The 25,514-nt window shown below is 34.7% G+C and overlaps 4 protein-coding genes across 4 annotated transcripts; 2 read left to right on the top strand and 2 right to left on the bottom strand.

Annotated features, from left to right (window-relative positions):
* Window positions 1-321: 321 nt before the first annotated feature.
* On the top strand, window positions 322-6,819 carry LOC109122502 (L10-interacting MYB domain-containing protein). The gene is made up of 3 exons (XM_019219439.2): window positions 322-506; window positions 5,347-5,700; window positions 6,027-6,819. Exons 2-3 carry the CDS (start codon window positions 5,347-5,349, stop codon window positions 6,567-6,569), a joined length of 897 nt encoding a protein of 298 aa, XP_019074984.1. The 5' UTR covers window positions 322-506; the 3' UTR covers window positions 6,570-6,819.
* A 210-nt stretch (window positions 6,820-7,029) lies between these two features.
* Window positions 7,030-11,065, bottom strand: LOC100245548 (protein ALTERED PHOSPHATE STARVATION RESPONSE 1). The gene is made up of 4 exons (XM_010650698.3): window positions 10,124-11,065; window positions 9,696-9,901; window positions 9,384-9,610; window positions 7,030-8,192 (listed from the first exon to the last, which is right to left on the bottom strand). Exons 1-4 carry the CDS (start codon window positions 10,824-10,826, stop codon window positions 7,409-7,411), a joined length of 1,920 nt encoding a protein of 639 aa, XP_010649000.1. The 5' UTR covers window positions 10,827-11,065; the 3' UTR covers window positions 7,030-7,408.
* A 3,749-nt stretch (window positions 11,066-14,814) lies between these two features.
* Window positions 14,815-17,578, top strand: LOC104879121 (probable L-ascorbate peroxidase 3, peroxisomal). Its single transcript, XM_019219632.2, has 9 exons — window positions 14,815-15,046; window positions 15,473-15,597; window positions 15,818-15,867; window positions 16,014-16,079; window positions 16,157-16,205; window positions 16,485-16,567; window positions 16,660-16,739; window positions 16,841-17,027; window positions 17,132-17,578. The coding sequence occupies exons 1-9, from the start codon at window positions 14,889-14,891 to the stop codon at window positions 17,339-17,341; spliced, it is 1,008 nt and encodes a 335-aa protein (XP_019075177.1). The 5' UTR covers window positions 14,815-14,888; the 3' UTR covers window positions 17,342-17,578.
* On the bottom strand, window positions 17,489-20,373 carry LOC104879120 (protein POLLENLESS 3-LIKE 2). The gene is made up of 4 exons (XM_010650695.3): window positions 19,354-20,373; window positions 19,032-19,244; window positions 18,780-18,935; window positions 17,489-18,701 (listed from the first exon to the last, which is right to left on the bottom strand). Exons 1-4 carry the CDS (start codon window positions 19,516-19,518, stop codon window positions 17,811-17,813), a joined length of 1,425 nt encoding a protein of 474 aa, XP_010648997.1. The 5' UTR covers window positions 19,519-20,373; the 3' UTR covers window positions 17,489-17,810.
* Between the last annotated feature and the right edge of the window lie 5,141 nt (window positions 20,374-25,514).

Below are 25,514 nucleotides of genomic sequence, written 5' to 3'. Positions count from 1 at the left end.
ATATATATATATTTTTTTTTCTTAGGAAATTTAATAGCAAGTATATAAGAAAAGAATAAAAAGAAAATTAGAAAGAAAAAAAAAGAGATAAATTATTTTTATATATTTATTTTATTTATATAAAATTTAAATATATAAAAATATATGGCTTTTTTATATTTTAAAATTTATTTAATTTTTTAATAAATCAAATTTCAAATTTATTATTATTATTATTATTATTATATTTTACTTTCATGGAACGGGGCCCACACGATGTATCTATCGATCTCTTTTTTCCTTTTAATGATTCAAATTTAATATTTTTTATATATAGATTTGAGAAAATTTTGAAATTTTAATAATTAAGGTAAACTTCAACCAGTAAACTTATTATATTTTATTTGTTTTTCAGTTTGAAAAAAATGGGTTTGGTTTTCACCGCTGGCTTCAAGTGAGGAAGAGACAGGGAGCGAGAGCGCGGGAGGAACAGAGACGAAACAAACGGTTACGGCATCTTCCTCCAGGTAACCCTAAACCTAACCCTAACTCTAACCCTAATCCAAAACTCATTTTCCCTTCTTCTTCTCATAGAATTAAGGAACCTTGTATGACAGAATCCCAAGAGTTTTTTGAGGGTTTTATATTGATTGTTGGATGATGAACAGAGATTGCAAGGTTTAGAGAAACAGAGGAGGAAGCTGAATGTGTGAATTGAGAACCGATTGGGGATGCTCTCCTGTTTCTATTTCAACCTTTGGCTCAATGCCTTCTAAACTCTATCCCGTCTGGGCGGAGTTCAAATACCCAAATTCCCTCTCAATGAAATTCGAATTTTGTGTCAATCCCTTTTCTTCCCCTTCCCCCACCCAAAGTTCGCTGTAGAATTCAAGGATAGGCTAATTTGGTGCTAGGATTAACTAAATAATTGATTTCTATTCAATCAAACTTAGCCCTTACTGTATTCTCATAAGGACTTTTAACTCTCAAACGGCTACCGCCTGCCTCCGTGCATATCAGACATCTATACCTATAGCACATAGACACCCCAGCGCAGGATCCTCTCTCCTCCTGTTGCTGCTCTCTTTTAAGAGAAATGCCCATCTTTACTGTATAGAAAGCTAATGTCAAGTTTCTTTTTCCTCCTTTTGCGGGTCTCTCAAAAGATGATTTCTATTCAACTTTGTTCGAAATAATTGCCTTACATTGCCCGTGTTAATGGAATTCCACCTCTTTCAAACTTGCCTACAATTTTGAGCGTGTGTTGAAACCAGGTATACAAGCAAACACACTGTGGGTGTTACAACCTTTAATATACTATTTTATTTCATCAAGTGCGGTTCTTGAGATAGTCTTTTTCTTACTTCCTGATATGATATGATGTTTTTTGTTTGTTTTGTTTTGTTTGTTTGTTGTTGTTGTTTTCTTTTTTCTTTTTTTAATTCTTCTCTTTCATACAGAGCTGAATTTGGGTTCGTAAAAGTTTAGGCTCTTAAATATGACAATTCTATTTCTAATACATTTTCCATGGGAGATTATATAAATATATGGACTAGAATGTTAAAAACTCCAGTAACATGTACCTGAATTTTGGCTAATCTTTATGCATATGTGCACCCTTCTTTACTTGTATTGGAGGATAATTTTACTAGATAACATTTGATTAAATTCAAATTTATTAGAAAATTCCTTTATTCAGGGGCCAATTCAACAGATCCCTTTACCTAATGTCTGGCCCTTTTTTTGCTGTCAGAGAACAGGTTGAGTTGAAAGCACTGTCAGAACTTAGAATCAATTTTTAAAACTTGGACTTGAATTTGGCATTTGAAATTTAAGATTTGGTTTCTACATGAGTCTCTAAACTATTTGGCAGGTTTTGTGTATATGAGCAACCTAAACTGCAATTTGGGGTCTGTCCATACAGCATCCTATTTTTAACTAGCTACTGGATCACCAATGTCCTACCCAATTAAAACAAGGGAATAAATCTCCTTGTTGCCTGGGAACTTGCATGATGTTGGTTGTTATGTTAGGGGATATAGGAGGAATGTGACTATACTGTCTCTTCCCTTTTTTTCTTCTGTTTATCTGCATTGAGTTGAAATTGGCTAGCCTCTTTTTCCTTATTTATTTATTTATTATGTTATTACGTGGAGCATCAATAAATTATTTCTTTGTGGGGGAGTTGATGTGAACATGCAGAGGTGGTTTTGTTTCCTATCCTAATTGATTTGCATGTAGTTTATATGTTGTACATGCAAGGATCAGTCCTTTGGAATCTTCTAACATTGGAGACATGTAGTGTTATTGGCTCTATAACCTTTTACAAGTGATATGGAGTGCTTATGGGAGCTAATGTTTCTTATAAATACTATTCCCTTAGAGATGTGGGTGTTGTGAGTGAATGCAGATAGTCTTTTAGTGTGAAACGATATTGATTCTTTTAAAAGAGGGTATGCCATGACATTTCTCATGATTATTAATTACTAAATTAATAAATTATGATGGTTAAATTACATAATAAATTATGCATTTCTTATAATTATTAATTATTTACTAATTATCTATTAATGAAATTGACATAATGTCTTTCATGACTAAGCAAAATAGAGAACCTAATAAATTTCAGATCTCTTCTTTCCAATGTCTCCCAACTACTTTATCACCTACTTTCATTTCATGTTTCGACAAATTATAGATATGAATCATTTCTCCCTTTTTCTAGAACTATTGTACATCAATAGTTCAGCCTTTAGCAGCTATGCATTTCTCATTATTATTAATTATTAAATAATTAACTATAAATGAAATCGACATTATGTTTTTCAAGGCTAAGCAAGATGGAGAACTTATAAATTTCCATGTCCATGGTTCCTAGCTACTTCTATCACCTGCTTTAATTTCATGTTTCTATGAAATTTATTTAAGAATCATTTCTCCGTTTTTCTAGACCCACTACACAAATGGTTAGACCTTTAGCACCTATAGGTTGTTTTAGGCAAGTTTCCTTTGAAGTGGATACCTAAATGCCAAGTATGGCTCATAGTAATTTATCTTCCAAGGCAGGATGGTTTTTTTTGCCATTTGAGACATTAATTTACCTAGTAAAATATCAACCCTCTGTGCCTAATATCCTAGTATATATTTTTTTTTATAGGAAAAATAGAATAAATATACTAATATAAGTGTTTAACAAAAGAAGGGGGTGCAACCTATGTACACACGAAGTATACGGAAACACAAACAAACAAGAAAGAAACAAAACCACAAACATTGACTGGTTAACCAATCCCTATATTATTGACAAAATCTAACAACCTTGATTAATCCTGGGAGCTGGTCCTTTAGAGATCCTTCACCGCACCAAGAGTCATGCCAAAACTTGACTTTACATCCATTATGTCACAAATGCAAATGTTCCCCCACAATTTTTTTTATTTCGCATTGTATAGTGCTTAGAAGCCCTTTAAGCTAGCCTATGTTTACCCACACAAGATTGCCACAAGAAAGGGATAAGGCAACATGAGACTATAGGGTAACTCTGCCCCAACTTGTATTACATCTATAACGAATTTACAAGAATACTCAGCCTTCTCTTAAGCAACACTCCCACACTCTTTCTTAGTGAGTTCATGCTTTGAATGGCTAGAGGGCACACCTATCTATAGGCATCACCAGACAACAACTGCCCACATTTCTATGAACAAATTATTTGAATTCAAGTTCAAATCCTTTAAAATTCAAAAATTCAAACTCAAATTCAGCTTGTCTGCAAGCTTCAACCATTTTCACATGTCCATGATTGCTTTTGGTCTTGCCAGCTACAAGCTGCATGCAATGCCTTCTTTTTCATGGCTGCCACATGTTCCTAAGCTCAATAGCCCATACCACCATTTTAGGGATTTAGTTGCTACCTTGTACTTGTGCTTGCCACCTACCTTCTTATGGGAGAAATGTGCTTGGCTCATGCCAAGTGTTTAGCCTCATTCTCTGCTCACTAGCATCAAGCCTGTAGTGCTGGAAACCCCTTCCTTGGTCCTGCCCCAATACCAAGGTCCCCTTCATGTGCCATGTTTACTGTCAGTCCACTGATGTTGTGAGCATCAGTCTACTTGCGTTGTTTGGGTAGCCCATGCATAAATCACTCGTTGCTTGTGTCTCTAGGCAGCTCATGTGCTAAGCCCTCTCTTTGTCCACATGTTTGCAATTTGCGTGATGCTAAACCCCCTCTTAGCTCATTGTCTTGTGTTGCTATGTTGGCTGATGTGTGTGCCAATCCATCTGGTCCTTCCAACCAAGTCAAGCATGCTCATCTGTGTGCCATAGCCATGCATGGTGTCATTGTGCTCAAGGGTTGCACTACACCCCATGGCATTGTGCTTAGCATGCTAGCAAGGCTCACCATCGTACCTTGCTCATGTCCAAACTCCTCATGTCGTGCCTTTGATGTGGCATAGTTTGTGTCACCATCATGACCTTTAGTCATGCAGCCCCTTCCAAAAAAAAAAAAAAAAGTTCCAAAAAAATCAAAATTCCACTCAGAAACCTCCTCCTCTTTCAAGAAAAAAAAACCAGCCACCCAAAATCCCACACTTGAATTCTGGTTGTGTTGAACCACACCACGTGTTGCCTATACTAGCAATGTGTGTTGCACCTCAAGAAATCACCAAGCCTCCATACGATCACTCGTAAGCCTCGGTCATCACCTTGCCTTGTTCAATAGGAATTCATGGGGTGCAAGGTGCAAACTCATGAGGCCTTGGTGCCACATCTTCTAGGTCAAGGTGTTGACACATTACCAATAGAAAATGGGCTTCTAAATTTGGTATTCTGTTAGTGATCTTTTCAAGGCTTTGGCTTGTGACATGGGCATAAATTTCATACTTCTATATGTGAAAAAAAGTAAAATGAAAATCTCCATATGCCCCATGCTTGCTAACGAGTATTGCATCTTTAGAATTGTAACCTGCTCATGCATGATAATATACTGAACACTATTGGAGTGATTCTCAAAAATATGGGACACTTCTTGAAGAATTTGACAGAGGTCTGCTTTGGGTGGTGGAGGCTTTGGAGGTTGAAGAAGATATTTTGCAGCACTCACATATGCTTATTTTCAACTTCTCCTTTTTCCTTTAATTTTTAGGGACATGGGCCAATACTCGTCATTCTAGACTTCTAGTACCTGTTGATATTGACTTCTCTCAGTTGCTATATATTACATATAATAGGGTCTATAAAAAAAAATATATTTCATATAATATGGATTCTTTGAGCAGCCTTCCTAATTGTTGTTTCTTGTGATGTTGGCTATGCGTTTGGCTATGTGTTCTGCTTCTTTCTTATATTTGTTCTGTGGTATTGCAGATGGCTAGCCGGCCCACTCGATTGAGGAGACCATACCAACAGCATGAGCAACAGCCGAGGGCTAAGTGGACAGCATCCCTCACTAAGATACTTGCAGACTTGATGGTTGACCAGGTCCGAAAGGGGAATAGGCAGAACAATTCTTTTGGAAAGAAAGCATGGAAATATATGTGTGATGACTTTTTCAAGAAAACAGGATTGAAATGGGACAAGGAGCAACTGAAGAACCGGTATGCTGTGTTGAGGAGGCAATATGTCATTGTCAAGTCACTTCTTGATCAAAGTGACTTTAATTGGGATGAAAACACAGGCATTATCACGGCCAAGGATGAAGCATGGGACAACTACATTAAGGTATGCTCCTCTCACTTGTTGCCTTATTGTGAGCAAAAAATTATGCCTGCCTGAGATGGAGGAACCTTCTTTCATCTCAAGAGATAGCAGGAGGCTTCTTGGCTACATGGGGTATATCTGTCTGTAGCAAAATTTTCAGGGTTATACTTATAATACCAAAAGGGAAAAGTGTATTCTTGAAAATTCCACAGAAAATCCATGAAGCCAGATTCATCAATGATATCCTTAAACACAATATAGTTGGAGTTCCTCCAAGATCAGGAGGGAGCAGATTATACTATTTATTTATTGTCCATCACAATGTTTGGATGGAACTTACTAACCAGGAACATCCTGATGCTGAGAGTATGAGAAGCGCTGGCTGCCCAATTTACAAACAGCTATGCACAATATTCTCAGAATCAGGAGCCAATGGGACAAATGAGCAATCAGCTGAACATGAGGAAGGAATTCCCTATGAATATCCTTGTCCAGAACCTTTGAGCATGCACCGGGAGGAGTCCTCATCAGAGTCAGATGATGTGGCTGAGATGGCAGACGGGCAAGACAATTTTCAGTCTACTCTACCTACTGGAATTAGTTCTCGCAAAAGAGGCCGCAGAGGAATTGACAATGTTATTGCAGGGGCTATACTGGAAATGGCAGCTGCTTCAAAACTGAGGACAGCTGCTATAAAGCAACGGAATGCCAAATTCTCTATAACCAACTGTGTTCAAGCATTGGATGAGATACAAGGTGTTGATGAGCGAGTCTATTTTGCTGCTCTGGATTTATTTGACAACCCCAATGCCAGGGAAATATTCTTGTCTCTCAAGAGTGACAAACGGTATACATGGCTGTGTGGTAAGTGTACTGTCTCACCTAGTTAGTTCCATAGGCTTATACTAAACTGTGTGTTTGGTGCCATCTGTTCTATAACCTAATAAGCACCAGATAGCAGACTTTTTTTTGGTTAACTTCTATTGTTATACTTCAATCATTGCTGAAGGATCAATTTCTTGGTTTAACACCAAGCCGGATACAAGCCCCTAGGGATTTTTCCATCAATTGTAAGATTTTGGTGTATCATGTACATACCTTAGCTTATTATGGCATCTGAATCTCTTAACCCTTGCAAGATATTTATTTTTTGAAAATTTTTATTCTGTGTCATGATCTTGATCAAAATTTTCAAAGGTTTTTATTAAATGGCTCAAAATTTGAATTTTTCAATCAACTTTCTATTCAAAAATTGCCACCTCTCATTCATTTCCCACTAATTGGGCACCTCTCAAAAATGTAACCCTCAGTGACAAACCCACACAGAAACTCCCTCTCTGAACAGCATAATAAATAAACAACTCTTTAAAATCCTTCACAAAGATTCACAAAAAGAACCTCTTTTTTTTTTTTTGGCTTCTTCTCTAACAAAGAGAAAATTCAAACCATTCAAACAAAGGTATAAACCCCCAATTCTACCTCCATCAGGAGAGACTACGTACAAAAGGCTGTATACCTATAATTGCTATTGATTCTGCACTGTGTTTGAGATTGTATCTCATAGATCTGTGCAGGAGGTAAGTCACTGTCAACCTGCATTCGGAAAATTTCTGGGGTTCAAGCCGGCAACTGAAATGGAAATGCAAACCTATAGACAGACGTCAAGTTCTGGATCATTTGGTTTTCCAGTATATGCTTGCCCTGATGAGACAGCAGGCAGGATCCTCAATTAAGGCAGTATCCTCTTCACATCGAGCTCTTGGTCCATACACTTGGCCTGGTTGTGAACCGATTCAAATGCATGAGTACATACACTTGCAAAACCTGTCACTGCCTGAAAGACATGTGGGAACCCCATCTGCAAATTGTTCAATGTCACAGACCTTGTTACACTCACTGCCTTTTCATGCTTACTCTTTTCCTCCTCTGCTTTTGCTCTCAAAGTTGCCACCTTTGCTCTCTTCTCTGCTATTGGGTCCTTGCTTCTTGTGATGGCAGATGATTCAGGCGTTGAAAATGGGGATTGTTTGCATTCCAGTGCTCTAAGCTCAACCAGTTTCTTCTCAAGATCTTTAAATGCAGATTCTGACCTCTTCTTTTGTTTTTGCTCGTCAGCTTGTTGAACTACAATGGCATGAATTACTGTTAACAAGCTCTTTATCCCTTCAGATGCCACTTTGTCTGGAACCCGGTCAAGTGCAAGGTGCCATTCTTCACAAAGGGAGTAAATCATGGACTCCTGTCTGGTTTTGGATAGTGGGTTTTTGCTGAACTGAAAAAGGCTAAGACGGAGCCAGCCCGTAAGTGCTTGGATGTAGTCTCGTTGGGTTTTTACTAGGCTGCAAAAGGTTGAGTGCCACTGCTGGACTTCAAGCTCGAGCTGGAGAGTTGATTGCCTGTGAATCTCGGATGTGGGCTCAGTTGATGGGATAGCATTGAGATATTTGAGCTGCTGAACTATGTGCATTTGGACCTGGTGGCACTCGTACATGCTTCTCCACATGCTCATCGATCTGCAATGAAAGTAAAATCAGTAAGAGTGGAAAATAACTTCCATAAATATAATGATCCTAAGAAAATAAATGTAGCAATGAGGATCGAGCACAGTTCATCAAGCTTGTCTAGAAAATCAAAACATGACAAATGGCTTAAAAGTTAAAACAACCAGCCACAAAACCCTGCCCTAGCTTCTCTACTGTCAAGAGAGAAGTAAATAGACTTTAAATTCCCTAGTAAAGCATTACTGTAGACCATAGTCCAGTTGAATACCAACCCAGTACATCTATAGTCCCCACCTTACCCAGTTGGCCATGTACCTTATCCAATCTGATGGACCCCATCATAGATGGTACAGTCAGAACGAGAACCACATGATTGCCTCCTTTTGGAAGACATTAAAGCAAAGAGGGTTCACAAAAGATGGTTCCTCACACTAAAGGGAAGCCCAATTGAAGGTTGGGGATAGCCCCAACCCACCCCCCCAAATGGATTACTCAACTGTTGCACGGTCGGGGCTCAGTAAGTCTTTGCAACAAAAGCAAACAAAAGCCATGAAATCAAACAGTAAAAGCAGTCAAAAGCAAATTTGACTGCTTGTACTACCATTGCCCATGGCATACCATCTGATCCCAATACAATAAAGTTGAATTTGACTTTAGGAAGCAACCAAGTCTCAGAGTGGGTAAGTTGTATATCTGCTTCACTGTGCATAAATTCAAACCCCCTAGAGAACCAAACAGGATACTGGGAAAATAGACCCAACCTAAATAATACCTTATATTTTAGACATTGATTTGGGTAACCCTAGTTCTGATAACCAATGGTTCAGAAAAAAAAAAAAAAAAAAAAGTCTCATCTTTCAAATCTCCATCACCTGCTGCTCTGTGCAGGAGTGGGGGTGGCTCTTTTCACGGTTTAGGCCAATATAGAGGGTCTCCATTGAGGCCTTTGTATAGCAATTTCTTATATGGTTTAGGCCAAATGTTCAGAAAGCTCAAGCTGTTAACCTTAGACACTTGATAATTCTGACTTGGCTTGAGCGCTTTAATGCATAAGAAGGCAATGTATTCCCTTTCTATGTGGTGCACATTCTTTATATGGTCTTGTTTCTGCAGTGGAATTTCACTAACCCACATGAAAAAAATAAGAAATGAATAATACATTCATGTGAAGGTGGTGGTGGTGGGAGTGAGAAGAAGACTAACCCTTTTACGATGTCAAGGAGTTGTGGGTAAAGCTCTGACTCCCTTAATTTGATGATTTCAGTAGAGGTAGTTTCAATGGCCTGGGATGCAACCATCATCCTAGACTCCAACTTTTCAACCTCTTTCTTGGTTTTCTCAGTCTTCACATAGTCAGCAGCCCTCTTTACCTCCAACTTCCTCAGCTGGGCTACACATTTCTCATGCTCTATCTTTATACTCTCAGCATTCTTCAAAACGCAAGCAAAGAAACAAGACATCAGAGAGAGAATTTCTTTATGGGGTGGTGGAATTGAAAATTTAGGATTATATTACCTTAACCTCTTGGAACAGTTTCTTCTCCCAAGCATATAGCCTCTCCACAGTAGAACAGTGACTGCTACTACCACTGATAATACCCCCACCAGCTATATCAGTAACAACCATCTCTTCACACAGTCTCCCAAACCCATTCAATTTCGAATTCGAAGCCCATGGACACCATAATGGATTCGAACTCTTTCCACAGCTATAAACCTTACCTGTAAACAACAGAATCAAAACCCATTACTTGTGTTTCAAATTTTCATTTATTTCTGGGCTACCAAACAAAAGGGTCCACTCAATTGTGCCTAACGCCAAGACAACATAAGACAAAATTAACATTCCTCATTTTCTTTTGTTCTTCCTCATCAGCCAAACAAGAGTAAAGGAAAATCTAAAGCAAACCCATGATCATAGAATAAACTTGTGAAAAATAATACCTCCAGTCTGATTGGAGAAAGTGGACCTTGGAATTTCTAAGAGTAATGAGACTTCGCTACCGGCGTCGGCGGCTTTAAGAAAGTAGTCGTCGACCTCTTTGACGATCTCAGCGAGATCTTTACTGTTTCTTGACACCACCATAGCAAGCTCGCTCGATGTGTCCTTAGAGAACCCACTGACCACCGAAGGCGGAGCCGTGACGCTGGCGGAGACGGCGGTCGTGGCAGGGGCTTCCGACGCCATCGTCGTAGCTTCCCACTCCTCCTCCGTCACGGACCTTGACGAAGACGGCACGAACGGATCCCAGAAGTCCCAGCTGGACTGCGCCGGGGGCGGGGGCGGCGGAGGAGGAGGAGGAGGCGGAGGCGGTAGATGAGAGGGCGAGGCTGTGATGGATGTCCACGTATCGGAGCTGGGACTCATGGGCGGCGGTGGAGGCGGAGGAGAGGGCTGCTGTGGCGGCGGAGAGGGTGGAATCGGTGTGAGATGGTGGTGGTGGTGGTGGTGGTGGTAGTGGAGATTGGTCTCGGCGGTGGCAAACTGAAGGAGAGCAGAGCCAGTGCCACGCAGGGATCTGATATACATACTGTGGGCTGCAGACAGGGCTTGCCTCGCCTTCACAAACTGCTTCATGTATCTCTTCCTCGCCTTACACCTTGAAACCATCTCTTCTCTCTCTATTCTCGAGTAACAACAACCCATTTCTGATTTTCAAAAAACAAAACAACAACCAAAACGTTTTCTGCGTTCTCTCACTTTGGTAAAGCTTCTGAAGCTTTCATCGATGGCGGGTCTCAAAAAGCCACCGTTTTTCTCCTTCACTTCTTTTGGGTCTCAGAATCTTTAACCTCGCTTCCTCCCAAACAAACGACACCGTTTCATCTCCTCTCTTCTCTCCCCCCACTCTGTGGTTGTGAGGAGGAAAGCAACGGAGCGGCAGTTTTGAGATGTAAGCAGACAAATGAACGTTGGGCAGGGTGCCCAGTGGAGTAATTTTATCAAATAAAGTATTATGACCAAAATGCCCCTAGAATGTGCCTTTATTCACGGCATGCCCTTGGGACGTGCGGAGAACAGGGGAACTAATAAGGAAGGAAGGGAGGGGTGTTTAGGTAACTATGCATTTCAACGGCCAATACAGCCTTAGGAAGGTAATATTTCAAAAATGGAAGATATAAATGTGTTGTATCAAAAAACCAGATTTTACGCAGACAAGGATTTTTTGTAAAAGCGTTTTGCATGGACCCCGCTGAAACGACACCGTTTCATTGTCTACAATTTTAATCTGCCAATTGAAATTTGGGGTGTTTTGGGATATTAATAAATTTGCTTGCTTTTTTCAGGGAACTGTGGCACTGGAATCAATCTGTCAGAGAAGAGCATTCCAGGGGAAACTGCCAAAAATATCCTCCCTTTTGGACAACTATACCCTTCTCAAACTTTGCAATTTACAACTTCCCACCTAAAAATATCCCAAAAGGTAACAATTTGTTCTTCTTCTTTTCTTAATTTATAGAGAATCTTAAAATTCTCAGGTCCACATGGGTGCTATTATGATACCTAAATTTGTTAAATTTTTATGTTACATTTTTAGTATGTATCTGTATTTGACAAAAGAAGATAAAAGATTGGTTTTTTAGTCTTGATCTCATTTTATTTTACTCGGGTTTTAATTTTTTAATTTTTATATTTTGGTGTCGTTTCGTATTTAAATTGTGATTTCTCTTTGTATTTAATAGTTTAAATTTAATTATTCGTGCTAGTATATTATGTACTAAAAAAATATTATATTTTGATAATAGATATCGTCTATTTTGAGTCACATAGACATCTAAAATGTTAAAAAAAGTTATGTGTTATAAGTTTTTTTTCCTAATCCGACATAAGGTATCGGATTTTGATAGATTAACTTAAATTGAAGTAATCTAATAATAGATGATATATAATCTCGTAATTGATTATAAAGCATTAAGCTAAAGCAACAATAAGAAAATCAAAAGTTGCAGCCTTTTGAAGGTGAAATCAATGGGGGCACCATGTGGTAGTTCCAAATATGTTCCACAATGGTAACTTGGAACTTAGCTAACAAAATCTAAAACAATTGAGCAAGGGGCCACCATTACCACATGGTCCGCATCATACCTTATTACTAAAATATTCATCACACACCATTGGATTTTTAGGTAAAGTTAAAAAATTTACAGGCTTGTGATTCCACATTCAACATGTGCATGCCATGAAAAAGAAATATTAAATGGGTTTTCATTTTGTTCACAAACTAAACTTATATTCTATGTGTAAAATCACCCTAAAGTAGTACATATGACTTGAGAATTTTAATATCCTTCATATAATTTTATTTTTTTTTCAAATTTGAGAAAATGAGTTTTGAGCAAAAATAATTCATTTGAAAAACAAAATTTATGAAGTTAAAAGTCTGTTTGATTATATGATTTAAAAACAATTTTTTTGTTTTAAAGATATAAAACTATTTTTAAAATTTTTTAATACTGTTTTGTTGTTGGTTTTTGAAAATAATTTTTGAAAATAAAGTGAAATAGAGAACAATTTTTAGAGAACAAATAGAAGTTGTTTTCATCAATTTTTAAAAACAAAATGAAAACATGGGTCCATTTGGTTATGTTTTATGAAACTTGTTTTTAAAAACTATAAAGTTAAAGAATAAAAAGTAATTTTTAAAAACAAGTTTTAGAAAACATAACCAAATGAACCTTAATTTTTCAACAAAATTATTTTTTGAATTAGTGCATTTCAAGTATGTATAAAGACCTAAGAGTTTTTTTTTTATAAACATAAAACAGTGGTTTGTGACTACGATAAGGTTATCACAGTGGCTAGCTACATAAAGTTATCATCATGGCTAGTTACGATAAAGTTATCGTAGTTACTAATTATAATTTTAATCATCTAAAAAAAATTTAAAATCATAGTCATGATATCTACATGGATGAGAAGCATAAGTTTATGAATTGTTTTGGTAGGGGATTTAATTTGTGAATTCCTTTTTTTTAATTATCAAAATTTATTTTTTTTTAAAAAAAACAAGATGTATTAGGAAATTCAATAGTTTATGATAAAGGATACACTATGATTTAATAGTGACATTTTGAAATTTAGGATAAAATATAAGCTATGATTCAATAGCAGTAATACAACTTTTACAATAGGAGAAAAGAATTATTGTTATTTTGAGTCAATAGTTGTTAATATATGAAGAAAATTTTTAATTTAAAATATTAGAGACTTGAAAAATTTTGTATCATGGTTGAAAGGGCTTTGCAAAAGTACTTATTAATGACTTTTTCGTAGGACTCTTTCAAACATTTCCTTGGATACCTTCAATCGTGTTTTGGAAGGAGTCATGACTCATGAGTCTTTTGGTTGAAGAAGACGCCATGGAGGATGACATACTTAAAGCTTTTCCTTATATAACCAGTCAAAAAGCCCCTCAATTTTATGGCTTTCAAGCTTTCTTCTAAAATTTGACGTTAAATCCATTTTTTTTATATAGGAATGAGGAGTGAGAATAAATATTTTATTTTTTTTGGAGAATGTAAAAAAGAAAATTATTTCAATAAAAATAAAACTTTACCTATAAATAGAATTTAATTTAACTTTAAGAGAATGAAGTGTTTTGGTTCGTTAGATTCAAGTTGTTTTAAAAAAAGTTTTTTTTAAACAAAAACAAAAATCTTATTTAAATAAGTTGTTTTAATTTTTTTTTAATTTTGTAAAAAAAAACTATAAATTCAATTTATATCATGTAAACTAATTTTAATTCAAGTCTTATTAAAAATAAAAACAATTTTGTAATTACAAAAAATAAAAAATAAATATATTTAATAAAATATGAATAGTAATATTATAATACAATCATATTTTTTTTATAAATATTATAAATAATGAATATTAACATTTTCATAAAAGCATCATTGATTTATTTTGTTGGAAATAAATAATAATAATAATAGTAACAACAATTTAAAATTAATAACTGTTAATACTATTTTATTTTGAATAAATTTAAAAATAAATAAAATTTAATTTTTAAAAATATAAATGAATGATTTTTTTATTTCATACATACATTCATCTGTTTATATGGTTTTTTATTTTAATTTTTTCTTATTTATTTACATTTTCCTTTTGTATTTAAAATAAGTGAAAATAATTTTTATTTATTCTTTAAAAATGATTTTTAATTTTATTTTGTTTTTAATTTTTTTTTTTAAGAAAACAACAACCAAACAATGTTATAATTTTTCAAAAACATTTTTCGGTTTTTAGAAGTGTTTTTAAATCACAGGGTCAAGTTTTTATTATTTAGCAAAAAAAAAAAAGCCTCTCAAAGATATTTTTAAAAATTTAAAAATAATAATTTTAAATAATGTGTTTTTCTTTTAAATAAAAAAATTATTTTAAACTATATACATGAAAGTTATTATCTATTTAGGTTTTTTAATCTTCATACCTCAAGAGATAAGAAGATTTTGAAGAAGAAGAAGACGAAGAAGAAGAAGGCAATCAGCAGTTGTAGTCCCTTGCATGTTTATAATTGGAATCGTATCCCTTTCCATGCAAAATCAATCCTTTGCTTCCTCTCTCCCCCACCCCTTTTCTTCCACCCATCTCTTTCGTTGTGATTCCCTCTCTATAAAGACAAACTAATCAAGGGTCCTCCCTCCACTATCATCATTCCTTCTTTTTTTCCTCTTCAATTCTTTGCAGGGTGGGTGAGCTCCCATGGAAGTCCAAGCCTCAACCTCAGCCTCTGCACCAGCACCAACTCCAGCACCACTAGTTGTAAATGCAGAATACTACAAAGAAATCGAAAGGGCTCGTAGATACCTCCGTGCTCTCATTTCCAGCAAAAACTGTGCACCCATGATGCTCCGTCTAGCGTAGTGTCCCTTAAGTTTAATTTATGCTTCTTTTTCATTTTCCCTGCATTTCATTTCATTTAGTAAATGTTAGAACTGACATTTCGAAGGGAGGGGAGAAAACATAAGTGGTTGCATTTCAATAGACGGGGAAGATAAGATGAAAATTTCAGAAAAATTAGGAAAAAAAAGAAAAAGGCTTTTCTAGGTGTTATGACTTATGGCGTGTCAGAAATACGGCCATGAACAGGCCATGAACAAAACGATTCATACATGTGTGTGTGTTTTTTGCAAGGTTCAAATTAACGGAGACTTAGTATTTGGCATGTATGGGGGGGAGGATCGTGAGCTGATTTTTTGCATTCTGGCTCTATTGGATTTTAAAGTAATTTAGCTTTAATGCATGAGGGTTTAATGATCGGAAGCTAAATAGCATTTTGTTTGCAGGTTTCATGATGCAGGCACTTATGATGCTCTCACAAAGACAGGGGGCCCAAATGGCTCCATCAGAAACCCACAAGAGCTTAATCATTCTGCAAATAGGGGTTTGGAAACGGCAGTTGATCTTTGCGGTGAGATTCATTTTCCCTTTTGCCCTTGCACACTGGCAAAAGATTTGTCCCTCCCCTTTTTTTTTTTTTGCTTGTATTGTAATCAGACTCCTTTTAATGAGGTTCAGTGCCGAGATAGTATGATTGGGACTTCATCCCACCACAACTCTCAGTTTTTCCTACTTGAAATTGAAATACTATTTTTTTCTTCTAATGGGCTCTGGTTCTGCTCTGATGTCAGAGAAGGTGAAAAGGAAGCATCCTTGCATTACATATGCTGACCTTTACCAGGTGACTCTTGTTTCAGAAATTAACTGTTCTGTGATTTAATTTGAATTCATTGAGAAGCTAAGGATAAAAACAAGCTCTGGTTTGCATCATCTTTGCAAGTGGATGCCGGTGTGGTCGCTTTCCTGACTCCTTTGGGGTTTTGTCAGCTTGCTGGTGTTGTTGCAGTTGAGGTTACTGGAGGCCCCACTATTCACTTCGTCCCTGGTAGACAGGTTGGTTCATGGAGGAAGCTTTTGATCACCTTTCTCAAATATTACTCCTAATTTTTTCCCCCCTGTTTTTCAACCAGGACTCTTTGTCTTCACCAAAAGAAGGGCTCCTCCCAGATGCTAACAAAGGTTCCCATTCTGTTTTCTTTATGCTCTCTGGCCTTGTTTATGGAAAAGAAGTCATTTTCCTATTCTGCTCTATAACTCACAGATAATGCATAGAGACTTGAACCTTATCGTTTGTCGAATTCTGTCATTTCACCCCTTGGTCCCCTCTCTAGCTTTTCAGCTGTGCTCCTTCTACAAATTGTTTCTTGGTTGTTATGCATCAGAAATCAGAGCTCTCTTATACTTCCCATATAAGACCAAGCAGAAAATTTACATTACTCTTATTAAATTTTGTTGCAGGTGCTGACCATTTAAGGTCGGTCTTTAACCGGATGGGTCTTGAGGACAAGGATATTGTGGCCCTCTCCGGAGGTCATACATTGGTAACTTCCTCCACAGATCTGCAGCTATCTTTAAAAAGTTCTTTCAGCATCCACAAATATGCATGTAGTTTTTGTTTGGTTTGGTGTTGTAGGGAGGGGCACATAAGCAAGTTTCAGGCTTTGATGGCAAGTGGACAGAGGAGCCCTGGAAGTTCGACAATTCGTATTTCAAGTAAGGTTTCATTTGAGAATTCATTGATTGGAACGCATATAAATGCAGCAATGTTTCAATTATATATGATGGCTATATGTTATGATTAATATTGTAATCAGGGAGCTTTTGAAATCATCAACCAAGTTTCCTACACCTAGTAACCCTCCAACAGGGTATTCACAGCAGAAACCTTCTTCTTCAGCTGCGGGCGAGGATTCAACAGGGAGGCGATTGTTTATATTTTCCACAGACCAAGCATTAATAAAGGATCCTAAATTCCTAGAATATGTTATGTTGTATGAACAGGTAATGTAGTATTTTGCTGGAACCTTCGTGGATGTTCACATAGTCTCATGCAGTCTCTTGTAACCCTTTACTGTTTTTCTTATCATATTTCTGGTACATGGCAGGATGAGGAGGCTTTCTTCAGAGATTATGCGGCATCCCACAAGAAGCTTTCGGAGCTAGGGTTTGTTCCACCTACATGGACTTCCAGGGTAATCACAGCTGTGAAGAACAGTTCAACCATGGCAAAAACTGCTGCAGGAGTTGCTTTTGCGACAACTGCTATAGCCATTACTTTCTACTATAGACAAAGAAGTCAAAGGAAAGAGGAGTAAAACAGGATCGATCATGTATAAGAAGAAACCATGTATAATAAGAAGATCCCACAAAGATTCATTGAAGAAAACTATGTTCCTAAACAATTAGGAGCTCCTCATATGATCAAAATTAAATGCCATACACAATAGGAATGCCATACAATATAGAACAAGGCAAGATCCTCATTTTCTTGAGTCAAAATGTAGCTAATGAACATCATCATATGTTTTATTACAGATGTGTGCCCCCCTTTATTTTGAGAGGTGGACAAGAATTAATGAATTGCATCTACTATAACTACTGCTGCTACTACCCCAGCAGGGACTGCTACCATACTCTCTGCATAGCTGCGTACTCCTCTCTCCCCCCCCCCCCCCCCCTTCTGCTTGAACAGGAGCCCAGGAGAACAAGATCATCTCCAACCTAAAACCTATATTATTATAGCTTGTAAAAACTAAATTGAATTAGTTGACACTAATTGAGAGGTTAGGCTCTTGGGCTCATTGAGAGTGTTATGTCTTGAAAGACTTTAAGCCTACTCTCAATCTTATTCTGTAAAATTCCAGAACTGTTTCCAGTCTCCACAGTCTTCTTCCCTGTTTCAGTGGCTGAACCCAAAACTGCAGCAATAAGAGCCGCTTCAAACTCCTTGCTGTCTGGCAGCAAGTCTGCCCACTTGTCCCCATTTTCTTCGGGTGAAAGAGATTGCCTTCTAGTCTTATTTTCTGGTTCCATGGATTCCATTAAGGGCTTTCTGAACGCCCCTGTTTCATTCACTCCTATCGAATTAGCAGCAAGCCCTGATCTTGTTCTCTTAAGGGACTCCTGCAGTGGTTTTCCAATTGGGTCCTTGGTCATCTTTGATGAGTAGAATGGCAATGCCGCGACGTTGAGTGAGTTCGCATGAACAGCCGTTGGTTTGGCAATCTTCTGTCCAGGAAGAACCTTCATGACTCTGTTGGTGTCGAAGTTCTCATCCCCAAAATCATCTTGAGATTTGATTGTATTCGTTGTGTGCTGGTCCTTACAAGGCTGAGGCTGCCAAAGCGAGGAAGAACTGAGGAAGGCATCAAAGAGCCGACTCTGTTCGACAGGGTCGCTTCCCTTATTCAACATTTCAGACTCAAGATCAAGCAGCATCTGCCGTGCCCTCTCAAATGCTTTGAGGTGGGAATCTACACCTCTCAGTCCATCTGCAACAGCCGGTTTCACTCTTCTAAGGGTTTCTTTGGCTTCCAGAATCCTCCCTTGCTTCATCAAGCAGATACCCAGATTGCACATCTTGTTATTATCTGGAGTCATTGAAAGTGCCCGCCTGTAGGCATCTTCTGCTTCGATATAGTTGTTCCGCTGCATCAATGCCCATCCTAAGTTCCCCTGAAATGGAAATTCGTCTCAATATGGAGTTTAGGGAGAGATAGAGGACTGAAACTAGCAGAAAAACCGTGTGCTTACCAGTAACCGAGTCGCTTCTTGTCCCACGGACACCTGAAATTTTTTCCCTTGGGATCTGGCAGTCTTGGTGCGCTTCCCATTGAAAGCCATCCCTTGTTGAATCAAGAACAATTTGTGCCTCAAAAGTGCAATTTGATCATCCAATCTCCCGCATCTCTGTCGAATCGAATTTCCAAAAGACAAAAATCAGTACTCAATAATCTTAAATAGCCAGATACAAACAAGTGATAAGGAATTTCGAAAGGACAGGACCTTGTACAGATCCAGAAGGATATTATCAAGAGAGTCTTGGGCTTGATCTGAACAACGACTTCGCAACGATTTAATAGCCTCAATGGCTTCTTCAGCCCTGTTCTGTTGCTTCATCACAATGGCCATGTCCTTGAGCGCACTATCCACTCGATCTCCAGCATTAATGGCGGCCCAAAATAGCGGGATTGCCTTTTCCGGGTCCTTGTCAACCAACTGATGCAACAAAAGTCATAATCAAACCCATCAAACAGAGATCAATCACGCAAAAGAAGAAACCTCGGTTTGTTGGCAAATTTCAAGATTACCCAGAACGGAAGCTTACCTGAACCTTTTTGGCTCTCACATAAGGAGTGTCGCCAACAGGGACTTTGTGGGTGACATGAAAGGACTCTGATCGAGTTCTTGACACCCGAATAGGCTTTGCGGGAGACGAAGGCGCAGATGTGCTGGGCCTGAAACCAGGGGGAACATTCCACATGTCTTGCATCTTCGGGGGTTTCAGAGAGAGAGAGAGAGGGAGAGAGGGAGGGAGAGTTGCGAGGGGGTTTCAGAGAGGGAGAGGGAGAGGGAGAGGGAGAGAGATAGATAGAGGGAGAGAATGAGACAGAGAGAGAGAGGGAGAGATTGAAAAAGAGATTCGAATTCGACCGTTGTATTTTTCTAGCCGTTGTAAGGACCCCCTCAATTGTGTCCACGTGCCCCTCCCTCATTTTGTCCACGTGCCCCCCTTAAAAAAAAAAATTCAGAGGGCTGCTGTGGTGGTGGAGGAGGAGGAGGCGGAGGCGGCAGATGAGAGGGCGAGGCTGTGATGATGTCCACGTATCGGAGCTGGGACTCATGGGCGGCGGTGGAGAGGGTAGAATCGGTGTGAGATGGTGGTGGTAGAGATTGGTCTCGGCGGTGGCAAACTGAAGGAGAGCAGAGCCAGTGCCACGCAGGGATCTGATATACATACTGTGGGCTGCAGACAGGGCTTGCCTCGCCTTCACAAACTGCTTCATGTATCTCTTCCTCGCCTTACACCTTGAAACCATCTCTTCTCTCTCTATTCTCGAGTAACAACAACCCATTTCTGATTTTCAAAAAACAAAACAACAACCAAAACGTTTTCTGCGTTCTCTCACTTTGGTAAAGCTTCTGAAGCTTTCATCGATGGCGGGTCTCAAAAAGCCACCGTTTTTCTCCTTCACTTCTTTTGTGTCTCAGAATCTTTAACCTCACTTCCTCCCAAACAAACGACACCGTTTCATCTCCTCTCTTCTCTCCCCCACTCTCTGGTTGTGAGGAGGAAAGCAACGGAGCGGCAGTTTTGAGATGTAAGCAGACAAATGAACGTTGGGCAGGGTGCCCAGTGGAGTAATTTTATCAAATAAAGTATTATGACCAAAATGCCCCTAGAATGTGCCTTTATTCACGGCATGCCCTTGGGACGTGCGGAGAACAAGGGAACTAATAAGGAAGGAAGGGAGGGGTGTTTTGGTAACTATGCATTTCAAAAATGGAAGATATAAATGTATTGTATCAAAAAACCAGATTTTAAGAAGACAAGGATTTTTTGTAAAGCGTTTTGCATGGACCCCGATGAAACGACACCGTTTCATGATCTAAAATTTTAATCTGCCAATTGAAATTTGGGGTGTTTTGGGATATTAATAAATTTGCTTGCTTTTTTCAGGGAACTGTGGCACTGGAATCAATCTGTCAGAGAAGAGCATTCCAGGGGAAATGCCAAAAATATCCTCCCTTTTGGACAACTATACCCTTCTCAAACTTTTCAATTTACAACTTTCCACCTAAAAATATCCCAAAAGGTAACAATTTCTTCTTAGGTAAAGTTTAAAAATTTACAGGCTTGTGATTCCACATTCAACATGTGCATGCCATGAAAAAGAAATATTAAATGGGTTTTCATTTGGTTCACAAACTAAACTTATATTCTATGTATAAAATCATCCTAAATTAGTACATGTGAATTGGGAATTTTAACCATGTGATTTAAAAGTCTGTTTGACCATGTGATTTAAAAACAATTTTTTTTTTTGTTTTTAAGATATAAAACTATTTTTTTAACATTATTTTGTTGTTGTTTTTTGAAAATGATTTTTAAAAATAAAGTGAAATAGAAAATAATTTTTTAAAGAACAAGTAGAAGTTGTTTTCATCAATTTTTAAAAACAAAATGAAAACATGGGTCTATTTGGTCATGTTTTCTAAACTTGCTTTTAAAATCTGTTATTAAGTTAAAGAATAAAAAACAGTTTTTAAAAACAAGTTTTAGAGAACATGACCAAACTAACCATAATTTTATACCAAAATAATTTTTTGAATTAGTGCATTTCAAGCATGTGACCTAAGAATTTCATTTTTATAAACATAAAATTGTAGTTTGTGACTACGATAAGGTTATCATAGTGACTAGCTACGATAAAATTATCGTAGTTACTAATGATAATTTTAATCATCTAAAAAAATTAAAATTGTAGTCATGGATATCTATGTGGATAAGAAGCATAAATTTATGAATTGTTTTGGTAGAGGATTTAATTTGTGAAATCTTTTTTTTTTTTAATTAAATTTTTATTATCAAAATTTATTTTAAAAAAAAAAACGAGATGTATTAGCAAATTCACTTACATTTTGAAGTTTAGGATAAAGGATAAACTATGATTTAATAGTGACATTTTGAAATTTAGGATAAAATATAAGCTATGATTCAATAGCAATAATACAACTTTTACAAGAATAGGAGAAAAGAATTATTGTTATTTTGAGTCAATAGTTGTTAATATGTGAAGAAATTGTTTAATTTAAAAGATTTTAGACTTGAAAAATTTTGTATCATGGTTGAAAGGGCTTTGCAAAAGTACTTATTAATGACTTTTTCATAGGACTCTTTCAAACATTTCCTTGGATACCTTCAATCGTGTTTTGGAGAGTTTTGGGTCAAAATGGTCCATTTTTGAAACTTAATGTTAAAAACGGGCACATTTTCAAACTATTGTTCAAAATGGCCTATTTGATGCCACATAGGCGCCACATCATTAAAAAATATTTTTTTTCGTCATTATAGTGAAAGCCGCAGTTGGAAAACGCGGCTTCATTTTTGTACTAAAGCCGCAGTTGGGAAACGCGGCTTCATTTTTGCCCTAAAGCCGCAGTTGGCAAACGGGCTTCATTTTTGTACTAAAGCCGCAGTTGCTAAACGCGGTTTCATTTTTTAACTAAAGTCGCGGTTGGCAACTGCGGCTTTAGTTAATTTTTATTTAAATTTAAAATTTAATTAAAAAATTATTAAATTACAATTTATGAATGAAATTTAAAAATATACTTAAATAATAAATTATTTATATTTAAATTTAAAATTTTAGTATTACTTCAACAAACATAAATTGATTAATAAAAGATATTATAAATGAATGTTTTATTTATTAATAAATTAATAATCTTAAAATAATAAATTTATATAACATATAAATAATATATAAAATTGTATAATTTATTAATTTAAGATATTTAATTTGTTAATTTTTAAGATATTAATTTATTTATATTATGATAAATTTATCTTTATCGAAATAATAGTATAGTAGTTAATAACTGAGATTTCAATTATAATATTTTTTTTTTACTTTCCAATTTAATTAAAAACTATTAAATCGCAATTTATGATTGAAATTTAAAAAATATACTTAAATAAAAAATTATTTATATTTAAACTTAAAAATCTAGTATTACTTCAACAAACATAAATTAATAAATAGAAGATATTATAAATGAATGTTTTATTTATTAATAAATTAATAATCTTAAAATAATAAATTTATATAATATATAAATAATATATAAAATTGTATAATTTATTAATTTAAGATATTTAATTTGTTAATTTTTAAGATATTAATTTATTTGTATTATGACAAATTTATCTTTAACAAAATAATAACATACTCTTAAGCCGTAGTTGTCATATATAGATTTTTCAAGAGGAATTTGCTCCAACCAATTTCTAGCCTCGACATTTATCCGGCCAATTGTATCCATGTGAGAAATAAATTTTATCATGTGTGATTATATATAGGTTCTTGTCCAAAAAGGAAGAGAATACCAGTTACACATAGGTTCTCTCCTTGTGGAGGTATGTGAGATTACATATGTTTTTTATTTTCCACTATATTAATGTTTAGTGGATATTTTTTGTGACTTTAATTAAACTATTAAAAATTACATTTTGTAGTAGACTTTTTGAAATTAATTTCATTAACTAATTTTGTAAAAAAAATCTATATATGACAACTATGGCTTAAGAGTATGTTATTATTTTGTTAAAGATAAATTTGTCATAATACAAATAAATTAATATTTTAAAAATTAACAAATTAAATATCTTAAATTAATAAATTATACAATTTTATATATTATTTATATGTTATATAAATTTATTATTTTAAGATTATTAATTTATTAATAAATAAAACATTCATTTATAATATCTTCTATTTATTAATTTATGTTTGTTGAAGTAATACTAGATTTTTAAGTTTAAATATAAATAATTTTTTATTTAAGTATATTTTTTAAATTTCAATCATAAATTGTGATTTAATAGTTTTTAATTAAATTGAAAAGTACAAAAAAAATATTATAATTGAAATATCAGTTATTAACTACTATACTATTACTTCGATAAAGATAAATTTATCATAATATAAATAAATTAATATCTTAAATTAATAAATTATACAATTTTATATATTATTTATATGTTTTATAAGTTTATTATTTTAATATTATTAATTTATTAATAAATCAAATGTTCATTTATAATATCTTCTATTTATCAATTTATGTTTGTTGAAATAATACTAGATTTTTAAGTTTAAATATAAATAATTTTTTATTTAAGTATATTTTTTAAATTTCAATCATATATTGTAATTTAATAGTTTTTAATTAAATTTAAAAGTAAAAAAAAATGTTATAATTGAAATCTCAGTTATTAACTACTATACTATTATTTTGATAAAGATAAATTTATCATAATATAAATAAATTAATATCTTAAAAATTAACAAATTAAATATCTTAAATTAATAAATTATACAATTTTATATATTATTTATATGTTATATAAATTTATTATTTTAAGATTATTAATTTATTAATAAATAAAACATTCATTTATAATATCTTCTATTTATCAATTTATGTTTGTTGAAGTAATATTAGAATTTTAAATTTAAATATAAATAATTTATTATTTAAGTATATTTTTAAATTTCATTCATAAATTATAATTTAATAATTTTTTAATTAAATTTTAAATTTAAATAAAAATTAACTAAAGCCGCAGTTGCCAACTGCGGCTTTAGTTAAAAAATGAAGCCGCGTTTGGCAACTGCGACTTTAGTATAAAAATGAAGTCGCGTTTGACAACTGCGACTTTAGTGTAAAAATGAAGCTGCATTTGCCAACTGTAGCTTTAGTACAAAAATGAAGCCGCGTTTTCCAACTGCGGTTTTCACTATAATGACGAAAAAAAAATATTTTTTAATGATATGGCGCCTACGTGGCATCAAAGAGGGCATTTTGAATAATAGTTTGAAAATGTGCTTATTTTCAAAAGTTTAAAAAATGGGTCATTTTGAGCCAAAACTCTGTATTGGAAGTAGTCATGAATCTTTTGGTTGAAGAAGACGTCATGGAGGATGACGTACACGTACTTGAAGCTTTTTCTTATATAAGCACTCAAAAAGCCCCTCAATTTTATGGCCTTCAAGCTTTCTTCTAAAATTATTAGAAGCAAGTAAAAATATCCGTCAATAACTAGAATGTTAAAAAATAAAATTATTTCAATAAAAATAAAATTTTACTTATAAATAGGATTTTAATTTACCTTTAAGAGAATGAGGTATTTTGGTTCCTTACATGCAGATTGTTTTCAAAGAAGTTTTTTTTTTTTTTAAAAAAAAAAAAAACAAAAACGAAAATCTTATTTAAATAAGTTGTTTATTTTTTTTGTTTGATTTTGTAAAAAAAAAAAAAAACCATAAATTCAATTTATATCATGTAAACTAATTTTAATTCAAGTCTTATTAAAAATAAAAACAAATTTGTAATTATAAAAATAAAAAAATAAATATATTTAATAAATTATGAATAGTAATATTATAATAAAATCATATTTTTTATAAATATTATAAATAATGGATATTAACATTTTCATAAAAGCATCATTGATTTATTTTGTTGGAAAGAAATAATAATAATAATAACAATTTAAAATTAATAACTGTTAATATTATTTTATTTTGAATGAATTTAAAAATAAATAAAATTTAATTTTAAAAATATAAATGAACGATTTTTTTTATTTCATACATACATTCATTTGTTTATATGGTTTTTTATTTTTATTTTTTCTTATTTATTTATATTTTAAATAAGTGAAAATAATTTTTATTTATTCTTTAAAAAAGATTTTCT

Source organism: Vitis vinifera, chromosome 4 (assembly GCF_030704535.1).
Source record: "Vitis vinifera cultivar Pinot Noir 40024 chromosome 4, ASM3070453v1".
NCBI classification, from domain to species: Eukaryota; Viridiplantae; Streptophyta; class Magnoliopsida; order Vitales; family Vitaceae; genus Vitis; species Vitis vinifera.
Note: the sequence above shows the minus strand (reverse complement) of the source record. Positions and strands in the feature narration are given on the sequence as shown.